Source organism: Jaculus jaculus, chromosome 1 (genome assembly GCF_020740685.1).
Source record: "Jaculus jaculus isolate mJacJac1 chromosome 1, mJacJac1.mat.Y.cur, whole genome shotgun sequence".
Taxonomy (NCBI): Eukaryota; Metazoa; Chordata; class Mammalia; order Rodentia; family Dipodidae; genus Jaculus; species Jaculus jaculus.
This window is the reverse complement of record NC_059102.1, coordinates 64,712,941-64,731,917: the sequence shown is the minus strand read 5'-3', so window position 1 is coordinate 64,731,917 and position 18,977 is coordinate 64,712,941. Positions and strand designations below refer to the sequence as shown.

Sequence of the window (18,977 nt, the reverse complement as noted above, 5' to 3'; positions counted from 1 at the left end):
TCCTAGAGCCTTAAAAATACTTAACCTGGGCTGGAGGATGGCTTAGCAGTTAAGGCATTTGCCTGCAAAGCCAAAGGACCCAGGTTTGATTCCCTAGATGCACAAAGGGGCACACACATCTAGAATTTTTTTTTTTTGCAGTGGCTGGAGAGCCTGGTGCGCCCATTCGCTCTCTTTCTTTCTCTCTCTCCCCACCCTCTCTCTCTGTCAAATAAATAACATTTTTAAAAAACTCAACTTTTCAGACCCCAATTTATTATGAAATAATGTCTTCATCCATGTTTGTTGCTGTAACTGAACACATCAAGACTGCATTATTTATACGAAAAAATAGGTATTTGATTCATGGTATTGAAGGCTGGGAAGTTCAAGGCTATGGGCCACATTTAATGGGTCCTTGCTAGAAGAGTTCATAGAACCTGATAGGGCATCTCTCATGATGGGAAAGACTGAACATTGTAGCTCAAGCCTCCTTTCTTTTTCGATTTACAAAGTCATAATCCTATTGGATTAGGCTGCCTCCCTTCTGGTATTATTTAGCCTTCATTATCTCCCAAAGGTCCTACCTTCAAATACCACAGTTGGTTCAAGTTTCCAGCCTCTTTTTTTTTTTTTTTTTTCCATTTTCTGAGATAGGGTCTCACTCTAGCTCAGGCTGACCTGGAATTCACTATGCAATCTCAGGGTGTCCTTGAACTGTCAGCAATCCTCCTACCTCTGCCTCCCGAGTGCTGGGATTAAAGGCGTGCACCACCACACCTGGCTCTTGGGAATTTTTTGTGTCTGCATTCAAACAAGTTTGCATGAAGACAGTGAATTTTTCCAAGGTAGGGTTCACTCTGGTCCAGGCTGACCTGAAATTCACTCTGTAATGTCAGGCTGACCTCAAACTCATACTGATCTTCCTACCTCTGCCTCCTGAGTGCTGGGTTTAAAGGCATGTACCACCACACCCATCTTCCTGGTGTTTTTGTTTGTTGCTTCTGGCAGCTGTGGTGGAGATTGTTGGTGTCAGTGATTTTGCACGTTTCTTGAAAATATGTGTAGGTGTGTAATTGCTACGTCATTGGCCATATTGGAGAATCACACCTGCATCTTTAGCCTCTTTAGGCAGCACTTTAACTACTAAGACATCTCTCCAGCCCCCCAAACACGTTTATTATTCTAAATTATTTTGTTGTTTAATTGTGTTGTTCTAGAGATTAAAGACAGGTAGGTACCTGTTGCATGCTAGGCAGAACTCTACCACTGAACTAGGTCCCCTTCCCATTCTGGCTCACTGCCTCAGCAGCCTTCCACTACCTAATGATGAAGAGATCTACAGTATTCTTTCACTGGTTTGACCAAAATTTTAAAATTGAAGTCATCAAATTAATTATACATTAATCTTTGTTAACTCTTTTTACCTTATTTGTGCACAATCTGTTTATTTTGTCTGAAAACTTGTAATGAAGCAAAAACATACAGACTTTATTATTATTTTTTTTTTCTGAGGTAGGGTCTCACTCTAGCTCAGGCTGACCTGGAATTCACTGTGTAGTCTCAGGGTGGCCTCGAACTCACAGTGATCCTCCTACCTCTGCCTTCCGAGTGCTTGGATTAAAGGTGTGTGCTGCCACGCCCAGCTCAAATTTACAGACTTTCTAAGTGGATAGATAGCCTTCAGAAGCCAAGACACTGTAAACAAAGGACTGGTCAACATAAGGGAATAGTTGTATAGAACAGCAATCTTAAAGTGAGGTTGAACTCTAACAAGAATTCGTTGTCAATTTTAAAAATGCCTTTTATGTTTTAGCACCAGTATGCATGAAAGAGTGAACCGAACAGAAAGACAATTCCGATCACTTCCGGATAATCAACAGAAACTGCTTCCTCAGTTTCCTCTGCACTTGGACAAGATCCGGAGATGCATTGATCATAATCAAGAAATACTGCTGACCATTGTGAATGATTGCATGCATATGTTTGAAAACAAAGAATATGGTGAAGATGTATGTGAGCATTTGTTCTCATGTAGGGTCCAGCTTCTGTTTTTGTTTGTTTGTTTTTATTTGAGGTAGGGTTTCACTCTAGCTCAGACTGACCTGGAATTCACTATGTAGTTCAGGGTGACCTGGGACTGTCTGCAGGCCTCCCACCTGTGCTTCCCTAGTGCTGGGATCAAAGGTTTGCGCCACCAAGCCCAGCTCTCCCAGCTTCTGTATTTTGAAATCTTTTTAGTTCTCTTTGTGCATTTCAGGTTTTTTTTTTTTTTTTTTTTGCATAGGTCATCTGATGAGGCCAGAAGAGTAGCATGCCAGAGAATGCATTTGTTCACTGATCTCTTTTTTAATACTTAGATATTTGTTGGTATTTAGATGCAGTCCCCCCCCCCCCCAGGTAGGGTTTTGCTGTAGCCCAGGCTGACCTGGAATTCACTATATAGTCTTAGGCTGGCCCCTAACTCTTGGCAACCCTCCTATCTCTTGCCTCACAAGTGCTGGGATTAAAGGTCTGTACCACCATGCCCAGTCTAGATGCCTTTTGGCATAGTACTTTTATTTACTTTGTTTGAGGTGGGAAGCTCACTTTGTAGCCCAGGCTAGCCTCAAGCTCACAGATAACCTCCTACTTCAACCTCCAAAGGCTGGGATTAAAGGTGTGATCACAGCTCTGGCATGGTATATATATATATATCCCTTAAATTCTCTTTTACTTTTTTTCTGAATTTTTATTAACATGTTCCATGATTATAAAAAATATCCCATGGTAATCCCCCCCCCCCACTTTCCCCTTTGAAATTCCATTCTCCATCATATCCCCTCCCCATCTCAATCAGTCTCTCTTTTATTTTGATGTCATGATCTCCTCTTATGATGGTCTTGTGTAGGCAGTGTCAGGCACTATGAGGTAATGGATATGCAGGCCATTTTATGTCTGGGGGAGCACATTGTAAGGAGCCCTACCCTTCCTTTGGCTCTTACATTCTTTCTGTTTGGCATGGTATTTTAAATGTTCTGGATATCTGGGTATTGGTTAGTGGCATTTCTTTATTTAGAGAGGGCGGGGGATGGGTGTGCCATAGCCTTTCAGCCAATGTGAACGAACTCTAGACATATGCGCCCCCTCGTGGGTGTGCATGGCATTGCATTCATGCATGCATCACTGTTAACATCTGGCTATACCTGGGATCTGGAGAATTCGAACATGAGTTCTTAGGCTTCACATGCCTTTAACAGCTAAACCATCTCTCCATCTCATTTTTTTTGTTCATTTTTATTTATTTATTTGAGAGTGACAGAGAGAGAGAGAGAGAGAGTAAGAGGCAGAGAAAGAGAGAGAATGGGCGCGCCAGGGCTTCCAGCCACTGCAAACGAACTCCAGATGCATATGCCCCCTTATGCATCTGGCTAATGTGGGTCCTGGGGAATCCAGCCTTGAACCGGGGTCCTTAGGCTTCACAGGCAAGCGCTTAACCGCTAAGCCACCTCTCCAGCCCAGCTTTTATTTTTATACAAGACTTCACTAGCTGTTAAGTTCCCTTACTGAACTCATATTTATTTTTTCAACATCTTGTATCTACTGATAGTCACCTTTTGCATTTAAAAGTTTACATCTCAAGGGGATGGCTGGAATACAAACTGAAGTCTTTCTGTAGGCACAGGGTAGGAACAATTGGACTGCTCCAATGTGAGCCTCGCCTCGCCATGCTGTCTCATCAATGAACTGGAAGGATTTTCCTCCCTGCCATAGAGCTTATGTTACTCCTCTGTAGCAACTTGGTTCTGATACTCTCCTGAGTGAGGACTGCTTAATTCTGTGGTGGTTTTATGATTAATGAATGACCCCTAATGCATTGAGAGTAGAAGTGAGACCACCACACTCTTCATATAGGATCTCAAGTTGCACTTGAGCCCCCATGGAGGTGAGAGGCTAGTACTTTATCCACAAACCACCTTTATAGCTCCTCAGTTTCATGTCCATTGAACTATTCAAAATAGTTTTGCAAAGGGTAATTGTTTCTTCTTCTTTAAACAGGGGAATGGAAAGATTATGCCAGCATCTACATTTGACATGGATAAGTTGAAATCAACACTGAAACAGTTTGTGAGAGACTGGAGTGAAACTGGGAAGACAGAAAGAGATGCCTGCTACCAGCCAATCATTAAAGAAATTTTAAAAAACTTTCCCAAAGAGAAATGGTAAATACAACCTTGTTATTAACCAGTTTCTTTAAGCTGTATAAGCAGATTGTTTATAGTGCTCACTGACTGCATGTTTGTATGTGTTAGTGAGTATTTGTTATTGGATGCTTTGAGTGTGTTCTTATTTTGAGTAATTTTTGCTATGGTAATTATGAATTTGCAATTAAATTAAATTTAAAAGCAAGAACAGAATATTACCAGATACTTTTCTATAACTTGATTTTATGACAGAGCAAAAAGTTGATAAAACTTAAATTTGTCTCACTGTGCCATACTTAAAAGCAAATAAGGGGTCTGTATCTTAGGGAACCCCTGTATAGCTTGAAACCCATGATTTGCTTTTCAGAGTAACATTTATAAATCAAGAAATGCATGAATAAAATATGTAGGGATACAAAGAAACCAGTCATTTTGAAATAAAGTTATCAGAATACTTAGCCAATGTATGCTGTCACGTGCTTTTGACAATATATTGCATTCAATATAGTCTAGATACAAGTATAACTACTATCTTAGGAAAATGAGAGGTGAGTACCATTATTTTGAGAAAAAAAATGGGATTTCTGTTGATAATAAACTCAAAGTACTTCCTAAATCTACTGCTGTCCCCCCCCCCCCCCGCCATATTCTTTACAGACTCAGTAAATTTTATCTATAGACCTTTGTGGGGGATTGGTCCCAGGATCAGTACTCCTGAGTTATCCTTTGATGAATGGCAATACATATCGTATGTTTCTTTTCTCCCTTCCCTCTCTTTCCTGAGGTAGGGCTTTATTCTAGTCCATGCTAACCTTGAAGTCACTCTAGTTATAGTCTGTCTTTGAACTCACAACTATCGTCCTACCTCTGCCTACCAAGTGCTGGGAATGAAGGCATGTGCCACTCTACTCAGCTTCTCTAGTTTTTTTTTTTTTTCCACTTTATTTTAAGTAACTTCAAAATTACAGCTATAAATTGTACCATGACTTGCCATGTACCTAAATTCATTAATTTTTAAGGTTTTACTATATCATCTTATCATTTCCATTCCTTCCTTTTTTTCCCTCTTCTACTGGTGCATGTGAATATTTAAAACCACACACAGTTATCATTTAAACCAGTTTTTATTCATCATGTTTTCTTACTGCTCACTTCTTGGGAGTTTATTCCCCAAAACAAGGATGGTCTTTTGAAGTTGTCAAGTTCAGGAAGTTTAACCTTACATATAGCTATGGGATTCAGCAGTATTTATTCAGATTTCATACATTACTCTGATAATGTGGTTTCTGACATTAAATTTTCTGTCGGTTAGAGTCTAATCGAGGCTATTGAGTTTAGCTAATTGCCAATGTCTTGGTCTTTTTAACCAAGAAGAGTTCTTTGTCTTTTCTTTGACATGTTGAAGAACACAAGAAAGTTACTTTTTCAAACAGCACTTTCAAAAACAAACAATGTCTGTCAGAGTCCATTATTGATCATCCACAAAAAATGCTAACCAGGTTTTTCTACTCTTCTGTTACCATTTCTAGTTATGGAACTGTGGTGGCTTGAATTAGGTGTTCCACATAAACTCATGTGTTCTGAATGCTAGGTCCCCTGCTGTGGCAGTGTGGGAATTGGATCCTTGCTGGAGGAGGTATGTTGTTGGGGGTGGGCCTATGGGTGGTATAACTAGGTCTCCATTGCTAGAGACTGTCACACTCTCCTGCTGCTATTGTCTGTCCACCTGATGGGGGCCAGGAGGTGATGTCCAGCGTCTGTCATGCCCCATTTTCCTCTGCCATCATAAAGCTTTCTCTGAAGTCTTTAAGCCGTAATTAAATAAATCTTTTCCTTCCATCAGCGGCTCTTGTTCGGGTGCTCTGTGTTAGCAATAAGAAGGTTACTACAACAGAAAAGTATAGGCAGTTTCTGGACAGTTATATCCTGTTCTTGCTTACAACTTCCTTCCCATCTAAAATTATTCTCCAGTGATGATGATTTTTTTTAAATCTGGAACTCTTATAAGGCAGGTTGGCCTCAGCTTCCTAAATGCTGGGATTATAAGCATGAGCCACCACATCTGGTTTCTATTCATGAATGTTGCATGAAGCAGTCTACACTGTGAAGTTTGTAAAGTCATGATTTTCAGTTTGCATTCTACTGTAAGGAACAACCCTTTGTTTAGTCACCTATGTATATATGTATTCTGTACCAAGCAATCATGGTTCTTTTTTTATCCACTGGGTTATAATCCATTACTTTTTTTTTTTTTAATTTGGTTCAAATTCCTCTGGTCTTTTGGCAGTCTGCATCTTTTTGGTATTTCCTCCACAAATAATTCCAACATCTTTGTTGTGGGTTTGTTCTGTTAGAGGCTTCTCCTGGTATTTTCTTGCACTTTTGCATCTATCACCATTTTTGACTGAATTCCAGACATGGAACAGTGAAAATGAAAATAAGTAATATTAACCAGAAGATAAGTATTTTGCCTTATATGTCAGGCTGCTACTATAAGGGTTGAGTGAACAGTTCATTTTAATTTCTTTTACACTTGAAAGTATTTGCTGCTTTAAGCAGTCATATAAGAAAAATTCTCATAAGCCTTCCCTTTAGAAATGAATAATGTCAGAAATACTGTCTCTTTCTAGAATATGAACTCAATTGCAAGGTTTTATCTGTATTTCATCTTCCATTTCATGCACATGACTAGTATCTTCCTGAAGTAGAGTAATAGAAAAATCTTTGCAACATTTAGTCTTGATCTCTTCAAATAAAAGTAGCTCCTTAATTAGCCAGGCGTGGTGGCACATGCCTTTAATCCCAGCACTCAGGAGGCAGACGTAGGAGTATCACTGTGAGTTTGAGGCCATCCTGAGACTACATAGTGAATTCCAGGTCAGCCAAAAAACAAAACAAAAATAAATAAAATCCTTAAGTGATGGGTGTCCACAGATAACCATTGATTTATTGGTGGTTTCATTTACAAAAGGTAGGAGCAAGATATTTTTTTTGTTTAGTTAACCTTTAACATATAATGACTACTAATTCACCTTGTTTGGAGGAAAAAAAATATGTAGATAGATGTCTATTTCTTTTTCACCAAAAGTAACATTTATTTCATTTTCCATTTTTCATCTTTTTTTGTTTGTTTGTTTTGTTTTTTGGGGTAGGGTCTCATTCTAGCCCAGGCTCACCTGGAATTCACTATGCAGTCTCAGGCTGGCCGTGAACTCACCATAATCCTTTTACCTCTGCCTCCCAAGTGCTGGGATTAAAGGCATGCGCCACCACGCCTAGCTCATTTTTCTTCATTGTTTTTGTTTTTTGAGGGTGGTTCTAATCTGGAATTCAACACGTAGTGTCATGGTAGTCTCAAACTCACAGTGGTCTTCCTACCTCTTCCTTCTGAATGTTGGGATTGAAGGCATGTGCAACGATGCACGGTTCTTCTTCTTTTTTTTATAATTTTCAAGTTAGCATACAAGGTAGTAGGTACTGTAGCATTTTCGTACATTAGTTAGTATACTTTGTTTTTATTCTTCCTTCTCTACCCCTACATACCTATATGCTATGTAGATTTATTTTCAGTGGGATAAATACCATAAAAACCACTTACTCACTTGCTGGGATTAAATATGTGTCCCACTGTACCTTGCAGCAATGTAATTTTTTTTATGGTTTGAAGATGATTTGTCATAGATGAGACTGCAAGATTCATCACTATTACTTGTGTGTGTGTGTGCGCGCACACACACACACACACACACAGATGCACACATCCCATGTGTTGTTTGCGGAGGCCAGGTAACACTGGGTATCCCTTATTGCTCATTCATGTGTTTCCTTGAGATGGAGTTTGTCACTGAACTTGAGCTGCCCTGTTTGGTCAGATTGCCTGTCAAGTGAACCAGCAATTCTTATTTTATTTTATTTTATTTTATTTTATTTATTATTTTTAAATTTTTATTAGCATTTTCCATGATAAACCAGCAATTCTCTACTGCCCTTTTTCCCTACAGGACTGGGATTACAGATGTGTGTGGCCATGCCCCACCAGTTTATGTGGGTGCTAGGGATTACAAAAGTGTACCATAGTGTTTGTCATTTACACAGGGCCTAGGAACCAGAACTTGAGTTCTCACACTTGTGCATCAGGTGCTTCACCCACTGAGTCATCTACTCAGCCCTTCCTTTCCCCAGTGTTTCCTTCTAACACCTTGGTAGTTTAAATCTTTGACCTTTTTGTTGTTGTTGTTGTTTTTCAAGGTATGGTCTCACTCACTAGATTCCAGGATGACCTGAAATTCACTATGTAGTCTCAGGGAGGTCTTGAACTCACTGATACTCCTACCTCTGTCTCCCAAGTGCTGGGATTAAAGATGTGCACCACCACGCCCAGATTAAATCTTTGATCTGTTTTGAGTTAATTCTTTAAATCTTTCCTTTCTTTCTTCTTTCCTTCCTTTCTCTCTTTCTTTCTCTCTCTCTCTCTCTCTCTCTGTCTATACAGACACACACACACACACACACATATGATGTGTGAGTGCAAGTGTCTTAGAGCTAAGGCATGTATGGAGAACAGAAGATAACCTCAGGTGTTAATCCTCACTTTCCATGTTGTTTGAGGCAGGGTCTCATGTTTGCTGCTGCTATGTCAGGCAAGCTGGCCCATGAGCTCTGGAGGAATTCTCTTGTTTCTGCCTCCCATCTTGTTAGATGCACTGGAATTATAGACTCACCTGGCTTTATGTGGGTTTTGGGACTCAAGCTTGGTTCCTCAAACTTGAACAGCCTGTGCATTTTTCGCTTAACTATCTCCACATGCTCCTATTTTGGATTACTTTTTGCATGTAGGTATATTGTTTTCCTAGCAATCTAGTGCTTGTCTTTATTCTATCAGATTTTACATATTTTACTCTTTTGTTTGTATTTTACTTTTTTTAAATCAGGGTCTTGTGCTAGCCCAGGCTGATCTAGAATTCACACTGTAGCCCCAAATTGGCCTCAAACTGGCAGGAGCCCCCTTACCTCAGCCTTCCTAGTAGTGAAATTTAAGGTGTGAGCTACTACACCTTGCTTTAATATTAAACATTTTAATTACTGTAATTTTTTAGATTTCCAAGTCAGGAATTATGAGTGCTTTGACTTTATTATTTTTCTTTAAAAATTTTTATTTATTTATTTGAGAGAAAGAGGTCGAGAGAGAGAGAGAAAATGGGTACGCCAGCGCCTTCAGCCACTGCAAATGAATTCCTGGTACATGCACATTTGGCTTACGTGGGGAATTGAACTGGAGTCCTTTGGCTTTGCAGGTAAATGCCTTAACTGCTAAGCTGGAAAGATCTCCAGCCCTTTTTTTTTATTTATTATTTTTCAATAGTATTTTGGAGGTTAGTAATTCCAGATGAATTTCCTGGTAGGCTTTTCCATTTCTACAAAAAAGGCTTTTGGCAGTTCAGTAGCAGTTGTGTTGATTATTTTGGTTGCTTTCAATAATTACATTTTAGCAATTTATATCTTGTTCATGACACAGTACAACTTCACTTAACTTTTTAATTTCACTATAAAATAAATTAAAATTTTCAGTGCATAAATCTTTTGCTTTTAATTAGTTGATTCCTGAATATCAAATTATTTCAGATGCTATTATAAATGAAATTACTTACTGTTGTACTTATCTTTGGGTTGTTGGGACAAAACACTTGATGAAAAGCAGTTATTGGAGTTTATTTTGGCTTAAAGTCTTCAGGAAGCTTCATAAAGGCTGGGAAAAGCATAGCATGAGTACAGGCTAGACATGACTTTTAGCCATAGCAGGTGGCAAATTGCAGCAAACGATTGAGCTGAGTGCTCACTGGTAAACTAGGAGCTTATGAACCTCAAAGTCTCTGCCTAGTGACACATCTGCAGCAAGGCTCCACTGCCAAAATTGCTATAAGCTGGGACTAAGCATTTAAAACACATGAGCATAGGAGACATCTGATTCAAACCACCACATTGTTTCTGACCTCTATAAACTCACAGCCATCTATGCTGTCATATATTCTGTTCAGCTTTAAAAGACCTGTAGTGGGTTGTTTTTTTTTTTTGGTTTTTCGAGGTAGGGTCTCACTCTAGCCCAGGCTGACCTGGAATTCACTATGGAGTCTCAGGGTAGCCTCGAACTCTTGGCGATCCTCCTACCTCTGCCTCCCGAGTGCTGGGATTAAAGGTGTGCACCACCACGCCCGGTGTTTTTTTTTTTTTTTTTTTCTTGTTGTTTTTTTTTGTTTATATTTTATTTTTGGTTTTTTGAGGTTGAAGTAAGGTCTCACTGTGGCCCAGGCTGATGCGGAATCCACTATGTAGTCTCAGGGCGGCCTCAAACTCACGGCAGTCTTCCTGGCTCTGCCTCTCGAATGCTGGGATTAAAGATATGTGTCACCATACCTTACTTTTGTTGTTTTCTCTCTCTTTTTTTTTTTTTAGGTAGGATCTCACTGTAGCCCAGAATGACTCGGAACTCACTTTGTAGTACTAGGCTGATCTCAAACTTGCAGCAATTCTACCTCTTAAATACCTATAGCCTTTATTAATCTCAACAGTGTTGAAGAAATCCAAAGTCTTCATTGTGGCACATGTATCTGGAGTGCCTTTGCAGCAGCCAGAGGCCCTGGCATGCCCATTCATACCTCCCTTTTCTATCAAAGAAATAAAATGCTACAAAATAAGCCCAAAGTCTCATGTGAAACAGTTGAATATTCATAAGGCACAGGGTAAAAATCCCACACCAAAAAGAAGCCAGTTGTGGTGGCGCATGCCAGTAGGATATTGCTGAAGAGGTGGAGGCAGGAAGATCAGGAGTTCGAGGCCAGCCTGTGCTACACAAAAAGAAGGCATTGTAAGGAAGGAATGGACCAAGATAAAATAGAAAATATGCAGGGCAAATATCAAATTCTGTAGCTCCATGTCATACCTCTATAACTAATGATGAAGTTTCTGGAGTTCCCGTTTCTGCACCTCTACTTGGGCTGCCCACAACTTGGTAAAAACTGTTCCAAGCCAGCAGCTCTCCTTGGCAGCTGTATCACAGTCCTGGGAGATCCATAATCTTTGGGTCTCCACTGTATCCTGCATTTGATGCCATTGCCTTACAGGGACTTTAATAATCCTGCCTCATATCATACGGTGGGTATCTCCAAATGACCCTGCCCAATGGCCTCTCTTTCTGGCACTTGTTATACTTTATATTTTTGCTGGGCTACCAAATTTGATAATCCAGAGGAAAAAAAGCCAATCCCAAAGAGAAGGAAAAACAGCATTCTTTCTACTGTCCCAATATAGAACAGCTGGCCCAATCTCAGTAGTGGTAATCTATTAAACAATTGCATCTGAGCTAGGTTGCAGTCTCAAAACTTACATTTCTTTCTCTGCCTTTTTTCTTTCATCACCATCTATATTCTACCAATCACAGCAGTCATTACTTTTAAGTTTAGCTTTGCTCAAGTTCTCAGGACATGGGAAGACCACAGCCAGTCGCATACAGATTACTTGCACCCCAATTCAGCCAGCCGGTTTTCTGCCACCACAGTTCTGTATTTATGTCTTTCAGCTGTCAATATAATGTCTTATCAAGATCTGCTTACTACACTGTAAGACATCTCTTAGTTCGAAGGTTTAAATCTTTCCATCTTCCACAAATTGGTTCCAAAAGATCAAAAGCCACACATTTCGGTTTCTAGCATTAACAACCCCACTCTGGTATTAATTTTATGTTGTAGTTATGTCTGTGTTACTGGGACAAACATTTAGCTTTCTTTTAAGAATTTTTGACTCACATCTACCTAATAATCCCAGCACTAGGGAGGCTGAGGCCAAATTATCACTGTGTGTTCAGGCTAGTCTAGGCTACAGAATGAGATCATATCTCAAACAAAGCAAAAATCTGTCTTAGGGCTGGAGAGATGGCTTAGTGGATAAGGCACTTGCCTGTGAAGCCTAAGGACCCACGTTCAACTCTCCAGATCCCACATAAGCCAGGCACATGCAGGTCAGACAAGGGCAAGGTTACAAATGCCCACTAGGTGGCGCAAGCACCTGAAGTTTTATTGTAATGGTTGAGGCCCTGGCATGACAATTTTCTCTCTAAAACAACAACAACAAAAAAACTTAGTTGTGAGCTGGTATGTATGTAGCTCAGTGGTAGAATTAGGTTTGATTCCAAACAACACAATATAAAAAGAAACAAAAGAAAATAGCAGGTGCTAATAAATAATAATTTGTTATTTTGTGTATATTTTGTACTTTGTAGACTTAATTTCTTTATTACCTTTAGTTTTCTTGTAGATTCTTTGGTATTTTTTTATGATTAGCTTCTCAATTTCAGTGCCTTTTATTTTCTTGTTTTGTTTTTAGGGGGAAAGCTTTCAACCACTTACTACTTGAAAATAAGGTTTTCCTTATTCTCTTTATTCAAGAATTCTTCATCTTTCCCATGTCTGAAGAGGTTTTATCACAAAAGGATATTGAATAGTGTCACATATCTTGATTCTGTTAAGATAACTGATTTCTTTCCTCTTCACTTTATTAAATTGATATATTTATAATAACTGATTTTCTTATGGTAAACTACTCTTGCATTCCCAGGGTAAATTATGCAAGGTCATCATAAATGGTTTCTAAATCTCTCTCTCTTTTTTCTTTTTATTCCTCCCTAGGCAGTGTTTTACTCTAGCTCAGGCTTACTGGACTTGACAGTCTGTAGCACCTCCAACTCACCTCAGCCTCCTAAGTGCTGGGACTAAAGGCATGAACCACCATGTCTGGCTTAATTTTGTAAATGTATTGTTAAATTAGATTTGCTAATACTCTTAGAATGTCTACACTTTATTTATAAAGGGTAGGGCCTGTAATTTATTTTGCTGAGTAATTTTTGCCTTTTTATCCATGGAATATTGAGATGACAGTACATGGTTTTAATTTTCCGGAAGATCTCTGTAAGAATTGTTTTGAGGACTCATGACTGAGTTGGAATAAAAACTAAAAATTACTCAGTTCTTAAACTCTGCTCATGAATAATAGTCATGGTGCTATAGGCTATTTATTTACTTGCATCACAAGTGCCGTAGCACTGAGCTTCATCTCTCCCTCCTCTTTTTTTTTTTTTTTTTTTTTTTGTGAGGTAGAGTCTTTTTCTAGCTCAGGCTGACCTGGAATTCACTCTGTAGTCTCAGGCTGGCCTAGAACTCATAGCAAGCCTTTGGAGTGCTGGGATTAAAGGTGTGCTCTGCTACACTTGGGGGGTGGGGAAGGAGTGAATGGGCATTCTAGCCACTGCAAACAAACTCCAGATGGATGGATGCATCACTTTGTGCATGTGGCTTTATGTGGGTACTGGGGAATTAAACTTTGGTCGTTAGGCTATAGGCCAGTGGCTTAACGTCTGGTCCGTCTCTCCAGCCCCCTAATTTTTTTCAATCTGTGGTAGTATATTTAGTATTATATAGCTATGAGAATTATAAGCTATTTTTTACACACATACCTTCTTTCTTTTTTTTGTGTGTGTGTGCGCGTGTGTTTTTGAGGTAGTGTCTCACTCTGGCCCAGGCTGACCTGAAATTAACTGTGTAGTCTCAGGGTGGCCTCGAACTCAAAGCACTCCTCCTACCTCTGCCTCTCAAGTACTGGGATTAAAGGTGTGTGCCACCATGCTCAGCTTACATGCCTTTAATTTTATGAACCTTTTTAAACACTATTACTAAAGGTGATTATTTTCAGGTTTCTAATTTTCTCGCAAAATATGTATATAACTAGTGCTTTTTTCAGTAAAGGAATAGTAATAGCTTCTGTAAAGTCCAAGTATCTCTGAATTCTCAATGTATCTTTGTTTTCTAAAAGTTAAGTTGTAAGATAATGCTATTAATAATAGAAATATACCAGAATTTGAATGAAAGTCTAAAGATAAATGCTTAGGTCATTATTATTCCTAGTATTTACAGTATGATTTTATTCATATTTAGATTAGTAAATAATGTATATTATGATAATATCTAATCAGCATAACAATGCCAGGTGTCTCAAAAGGTCATGTCATTAAAACTCAATGAACTGGTATACAGAGGTCCATTTTACTGTTACTTTTCTGTTCTTACTAATATTAACAGAATTTTTTAAAAATATTAATTTGAGAGAGAGGTAGAGAGGCAGAAAGAGAGAATGGGTACAACAAGGCCTGTAGCCACTGTAAGTGAACTCCAGACATATGTGCCACCTTGTGCATCTGGCTTTACCTGGGTACTGGGGAAATCAAACTTGGGTCCTTTGGCTTTGCAGGCAAGCACTTTACCCGCTAAGTTATCTTTCCAGTCCCAAGAGTTTTGAGGCAGGGTCTCACTGCAGCCCAGGCTAATCTGAACTCATTGTGTAACCCAGGCTTACCTTGAACTCCACAAAAATCTTCCTACCTCAGTCTCCAGAGTGCTGGGATTAAGGTGTTTTCAAGTAAGTAAAACATTTTAGAGTTCAGGGTTTAAAAGGATTCAAAATATTTATAGTCTTCCTACAGCTCTTTTCCAGCCTCTTAGTTCCCACCCCTGAAAGTAATATTATGAAAGTACAAAGAGTATATATAAACTTTAAGTGAGAAGTACACTGGGGTAAAACTACAGTTTTAATTTCCAATCTTAGACATAGTGGAGAAATTACGTATTTCTTCCAATATGTTTTGATTTTAATTTTGGTTGATTTCCATTTAGTAATTGAAGGTGAGCCTATTTTAAAAAATAAAACAAACAAACAAAAAAAAAAAGCTTTAGGTCTGGAGAAATAGCTTGGCAACTTGCTTGCAAAGCCTGATGTCCAGGTTTGATTTCCCAGTACCCATGTAAAGCCAGGTGGCGCACAAAGCACTGCTTGCACCTGATTTCCTTTGCATTGGCAAGATGCTCTGCATTCCCACAGTCTCACTCTCACTCTTGTCTTTTGCTTTCTCTCAAATAAATAATGTGCGTGTTTTTTTTTTTTGTTGTTGTTGTTTGTTTTTTGAGGTAGGGTCTAACACTAGCCCAGGCTGACCTGGAATTCATTGTGTAGTCTCACGGTGGCCTCAAATTCATGGCAATCTTCCTACCTCTGCCTCCTGATTGCTGGAATTAAAGGCGTGTGCCACCATGCCCGGCCCAATAAATATTTTGAAATTAAAAAAAGAGAGAAACACTAATGAAACAATAAAGCCAGATCATATTACATTATAGCTTTGCCATAAAAAGAAAATGCCAGAGCCAGGTATCGTGGCAAGTTTCTCTAATCCAACACTCAGCAGGCTGTGGCAGGATGATAGTGAGTTTCCAGTCTGGGTTGCATACCCACGCAGTGGTTGAGGAGGGGAATCCCTGGGACAGCCCTGCAGAATCCTGGTTGGTTCTGGATAAAACCTGGTCAGTCAAGTCTTGGATAAGTTTACTAGCATCTTACTAGCACCATATTTAAGTAGAAATTTTATATCCTTATGACCAGGCAGCATTTGGCTCAAGTTTACTATTAACTAGCTTTCTTTTCATTTTGAAATTTCAATGAATTTTTTTTCTAACTGAGCTGTTTATAAAAGATTACTTAGTGAAATATGCATTGAGCTGACTATATTTGTGAACATTAACTTTGTTTATGTAACCATATTTACTAGTTTGTACATTTTCAGAATTAATATACTTCAGTTTTTAGGCATGAGAAGTTTTGAAGCCACAAATAGACTGACTTCTCTATGGAGTAAGTTTGCTAATAAAGAAATGTTGTATGAATTGTGCTGATAATTATTAGCTTCTAGTTTTTGTTTTAGGTTGGTTCTGAATTGACTAATGTGAGCATTTGCACATTGAAGTTAGCAAACAGTATTTTTTTTTAAATGTAAAGTGTGAACTTCATTTAATATCATGTCTCACACCAGTAATCCCACCAATCAGGAAACAAGTGGGAGGTTTGCCACACATTTAAGGCCATTCTGATCTAAATAGCTAGTCCCATGCCCTCAGGGCTATTTCATGAGACATTTAAGAACTCAGTGCTATGAAGAATATAGATGCTAAAGAACGAGTCTTTTGTGTGTGGGGGGGCTATTTTAAAAGAGATCACAACATGTTGAATCATACTCTTATCCTGAAAGTTGTGAAACTATATATATATATAAATATAATTTTCAATTTAGATCTTTTATTAGTCTATTTTGGAATTTTAGAACAATTTGGATTGACACTTTATGGAGAAAGTTGATTATATCCTGGCACTTTATTATACAAGAAGATACGAATGCATTGTTGAATTGCTAATTTTTTTCACTGTTACATAGTTGAGTATTAGGAAAAATACTGAGCTTTTAAGGAAGTATGTTTTTCCTACTTAGGTTAAAATACTGTTAGTTATAATTTATGTAAGGATTCTGTTACTTTAAGGGAACCCAATTAAATGATAAAATAATGGAAATAGAACTGCTAAATGAAGAAGTACTTGTTGAGTTGGAAACACCTTTTTTTCTATTTCTGAAAGCCAGCTTAGATTGAAGACAGATACATGTTTCAGATTTCTTTCAAATCAAAATTTCAAGTATTCATAAATGTAGAGTAATATCTCAGTGGTAAAACTGTTCAAGATATTCCAGCAGGAAAAAAAAAAAAAACAAAAAGACAATATGGTGATTTGAATTTAGTGTCCCTTATAAGTTCATGAATGTTTGATCCCCAGCTGATGGAAATTTGGTAGGTGGAGCCTTGCTGGAAGAGGTGTGTTATTGGGGCTGGGCTTGGGCTTCAGCTCCCTCTTGTTAGAGTTGGGCTCACTGCCTGCTGCTGTCCGACTCCTGTTACAGCATAGAGATGATGTCCAGCTTCTGCTTTGCCTTCTTTCCTCTGCTGTCATGCGGCTTCCCCATGAGACTGTAAGCCAAAGTAAGCAAATTTCTTCCACTAGTTCCTTTTGGTGGGGTGCTTTGTGCCAGCAATGAAAAGGTAACTACAACAGACAGTTTACAGAAAAGAAAGATGACAGTCTCACAAGAAAATGCAAATGTGAAGACTCACTCACTGCATTGCAGAATTTAACTTAGGTAACTGTTAGTGAAAATGTGGGGAACCGTGCTGGTGAAGGGATCAGTTAGTAAAAACCTTATGGAGGGCAAGTTGACATGTTTGTCAAAATGTATATTTTGATGAAGTTATGAAATTTGCAGAAAAATGGATGGACCTGGAAAGTATTATACTAAGTGAGAAAACCCAGGCCCAGAAAGCCAAGCGCCACATGTTCTCTCTCATATGTGGATCCTAGCTACAGATGATTGGGCTTCTGCGTGAGAATGAAAATACTTAGTAGCAGAGGCCAGTAAGGTAAAAAGGAGACATAAAGGGTAGAGAAAGGAAGGGAGGAGGATACTTAATAGGTTGATATTGTATATATGTAATTACAATGATTGTGATGGGGAGGTAATATGATGAAGAATGGAATTTCAAATGGGAAAGTGTGGGGGTGGAGAGGGAGGGAATTACCATGGGATATATTGTATAATCATGGAAAATGTTAATAAAAATTAAAAATAAAAAAAATGTATATTTTGAGCTAGAGAGATGGCAGAGTGGGTATCAGTGCCTGTGGTGCAAGAATAAGGGCCTGAGCGTGATTCCCTGGATGCACATAATAAAACAAACCTAGGCATGGCCACATGCATATAACCTCAGTGCTGGTGGGGATGGAGATAGGAGAGGCACTAACAGTTGATTGTTGCTCCGTATAATTTTGGAGGGGTGTGCTGGGGTTCGAGCCCAGGTCCTTGAGCATGCATGTGCTCTGTCACAGCTGTATATCTTGTTTGTGGTGTAATGTTTTTAGGATTTTTGTGTATTGACCCACTGTTCAAAAATTGTGGACATAATGTTATCCACACTATAAGATGCATATAATTTGTAATATTCTAGTTGACACATAAAAAAGGTAAAATAGAAACTGGTAATGATATAATTTTTAAAAATATTTTTATTTGAAAGAGCACATGAAAGAATAAGTGTGCCAGGGCCTCTAGCCACTGCAGTGTATTTTGTTTTTCAAGGTAGGGTCTCACTCTAGTCCAGGTTGACCTGGAATCACTCTGTACTCTCAGGGTGGCTCGAACTCATGGCCATCCTCCTACCTCTGCCTCCTGAGTGCTGGAATTAATGGTGTGTGCTGCCATATACAGCCTATATCAGGTTTTTGAGGTCTGATTTTATTTTAAACTCAAAAATATCTCACATGATACATTTTATTTATTTATTTATTTATTTTGACTTAAAAAAAATTTATTAGCATTTTCCATTATTGTAAAAAAAAATATCCCATGGTAATTCCCCCCCCCCCCACTTTCCTCTTTGAAATTCCATTCATCATATTACCTCCCTATCTCAATCATTGTACTTACATATATACAATATCAACCTATTAAGTACCCTCCTCCCTTCCTTTCTCTTCCCTTTATGTCTCCTTTTTAACTTACTGGCTTCTGTAGCTAGGATCCACATATGAGAGAGAACATCACATGATACATTTTAAATAACTGAGTGGCCATGGAGTTAGTGGCTTTTATTTATATGCAAGCAGAGAGTGGCAGAGAGAGGAGACAGACAGAGAGAGAATGGGTGCACAAAGGTTTCCAGCCACTGCAAACAAACTCCAGATGCATGTGTCCCCTTGTGAATCTGGCTTACATGGGTACTGGGGAATCAAACTGTAAGATTCCCGGGGGAGGGGGAATCTTCCGTGGTGGGAGACCCGCGCCCAAGAACCAAGACCGAGCCACTGGATGCAAAGGCAAGAGGCAGCTTTATTGTTTACACAGGC

The 18,977-nt window shown here is 38.8% G+C and overlaps 1 protein-coding gene across 1 annotated transcript in view; it reads left to right on the top strand.

The window, feature by feature from the left end:
• The window catches only part of Carnmt1 (carnosine N-methyltransferase 1), a 50,540-nt gene that overhangs the window by 4,621 nt on the left and 26,942 nt on the right, over positions 1-18,977 (top strand). Inside the window, exons 2-3 of the mRNA XM_004653100.3 lie at positions 1,796-1,991; positions 4,018-4,181. Of these exons, the coding sequence (XP_004653157.2) occupies positions 1,796-1,991; positions 4,018-4,181 (360 nt within the window). The remainder of the gene's footprint in view (positions 1-1,795; positions 1,992-4,017; positions 4,182-18,977) is intronic.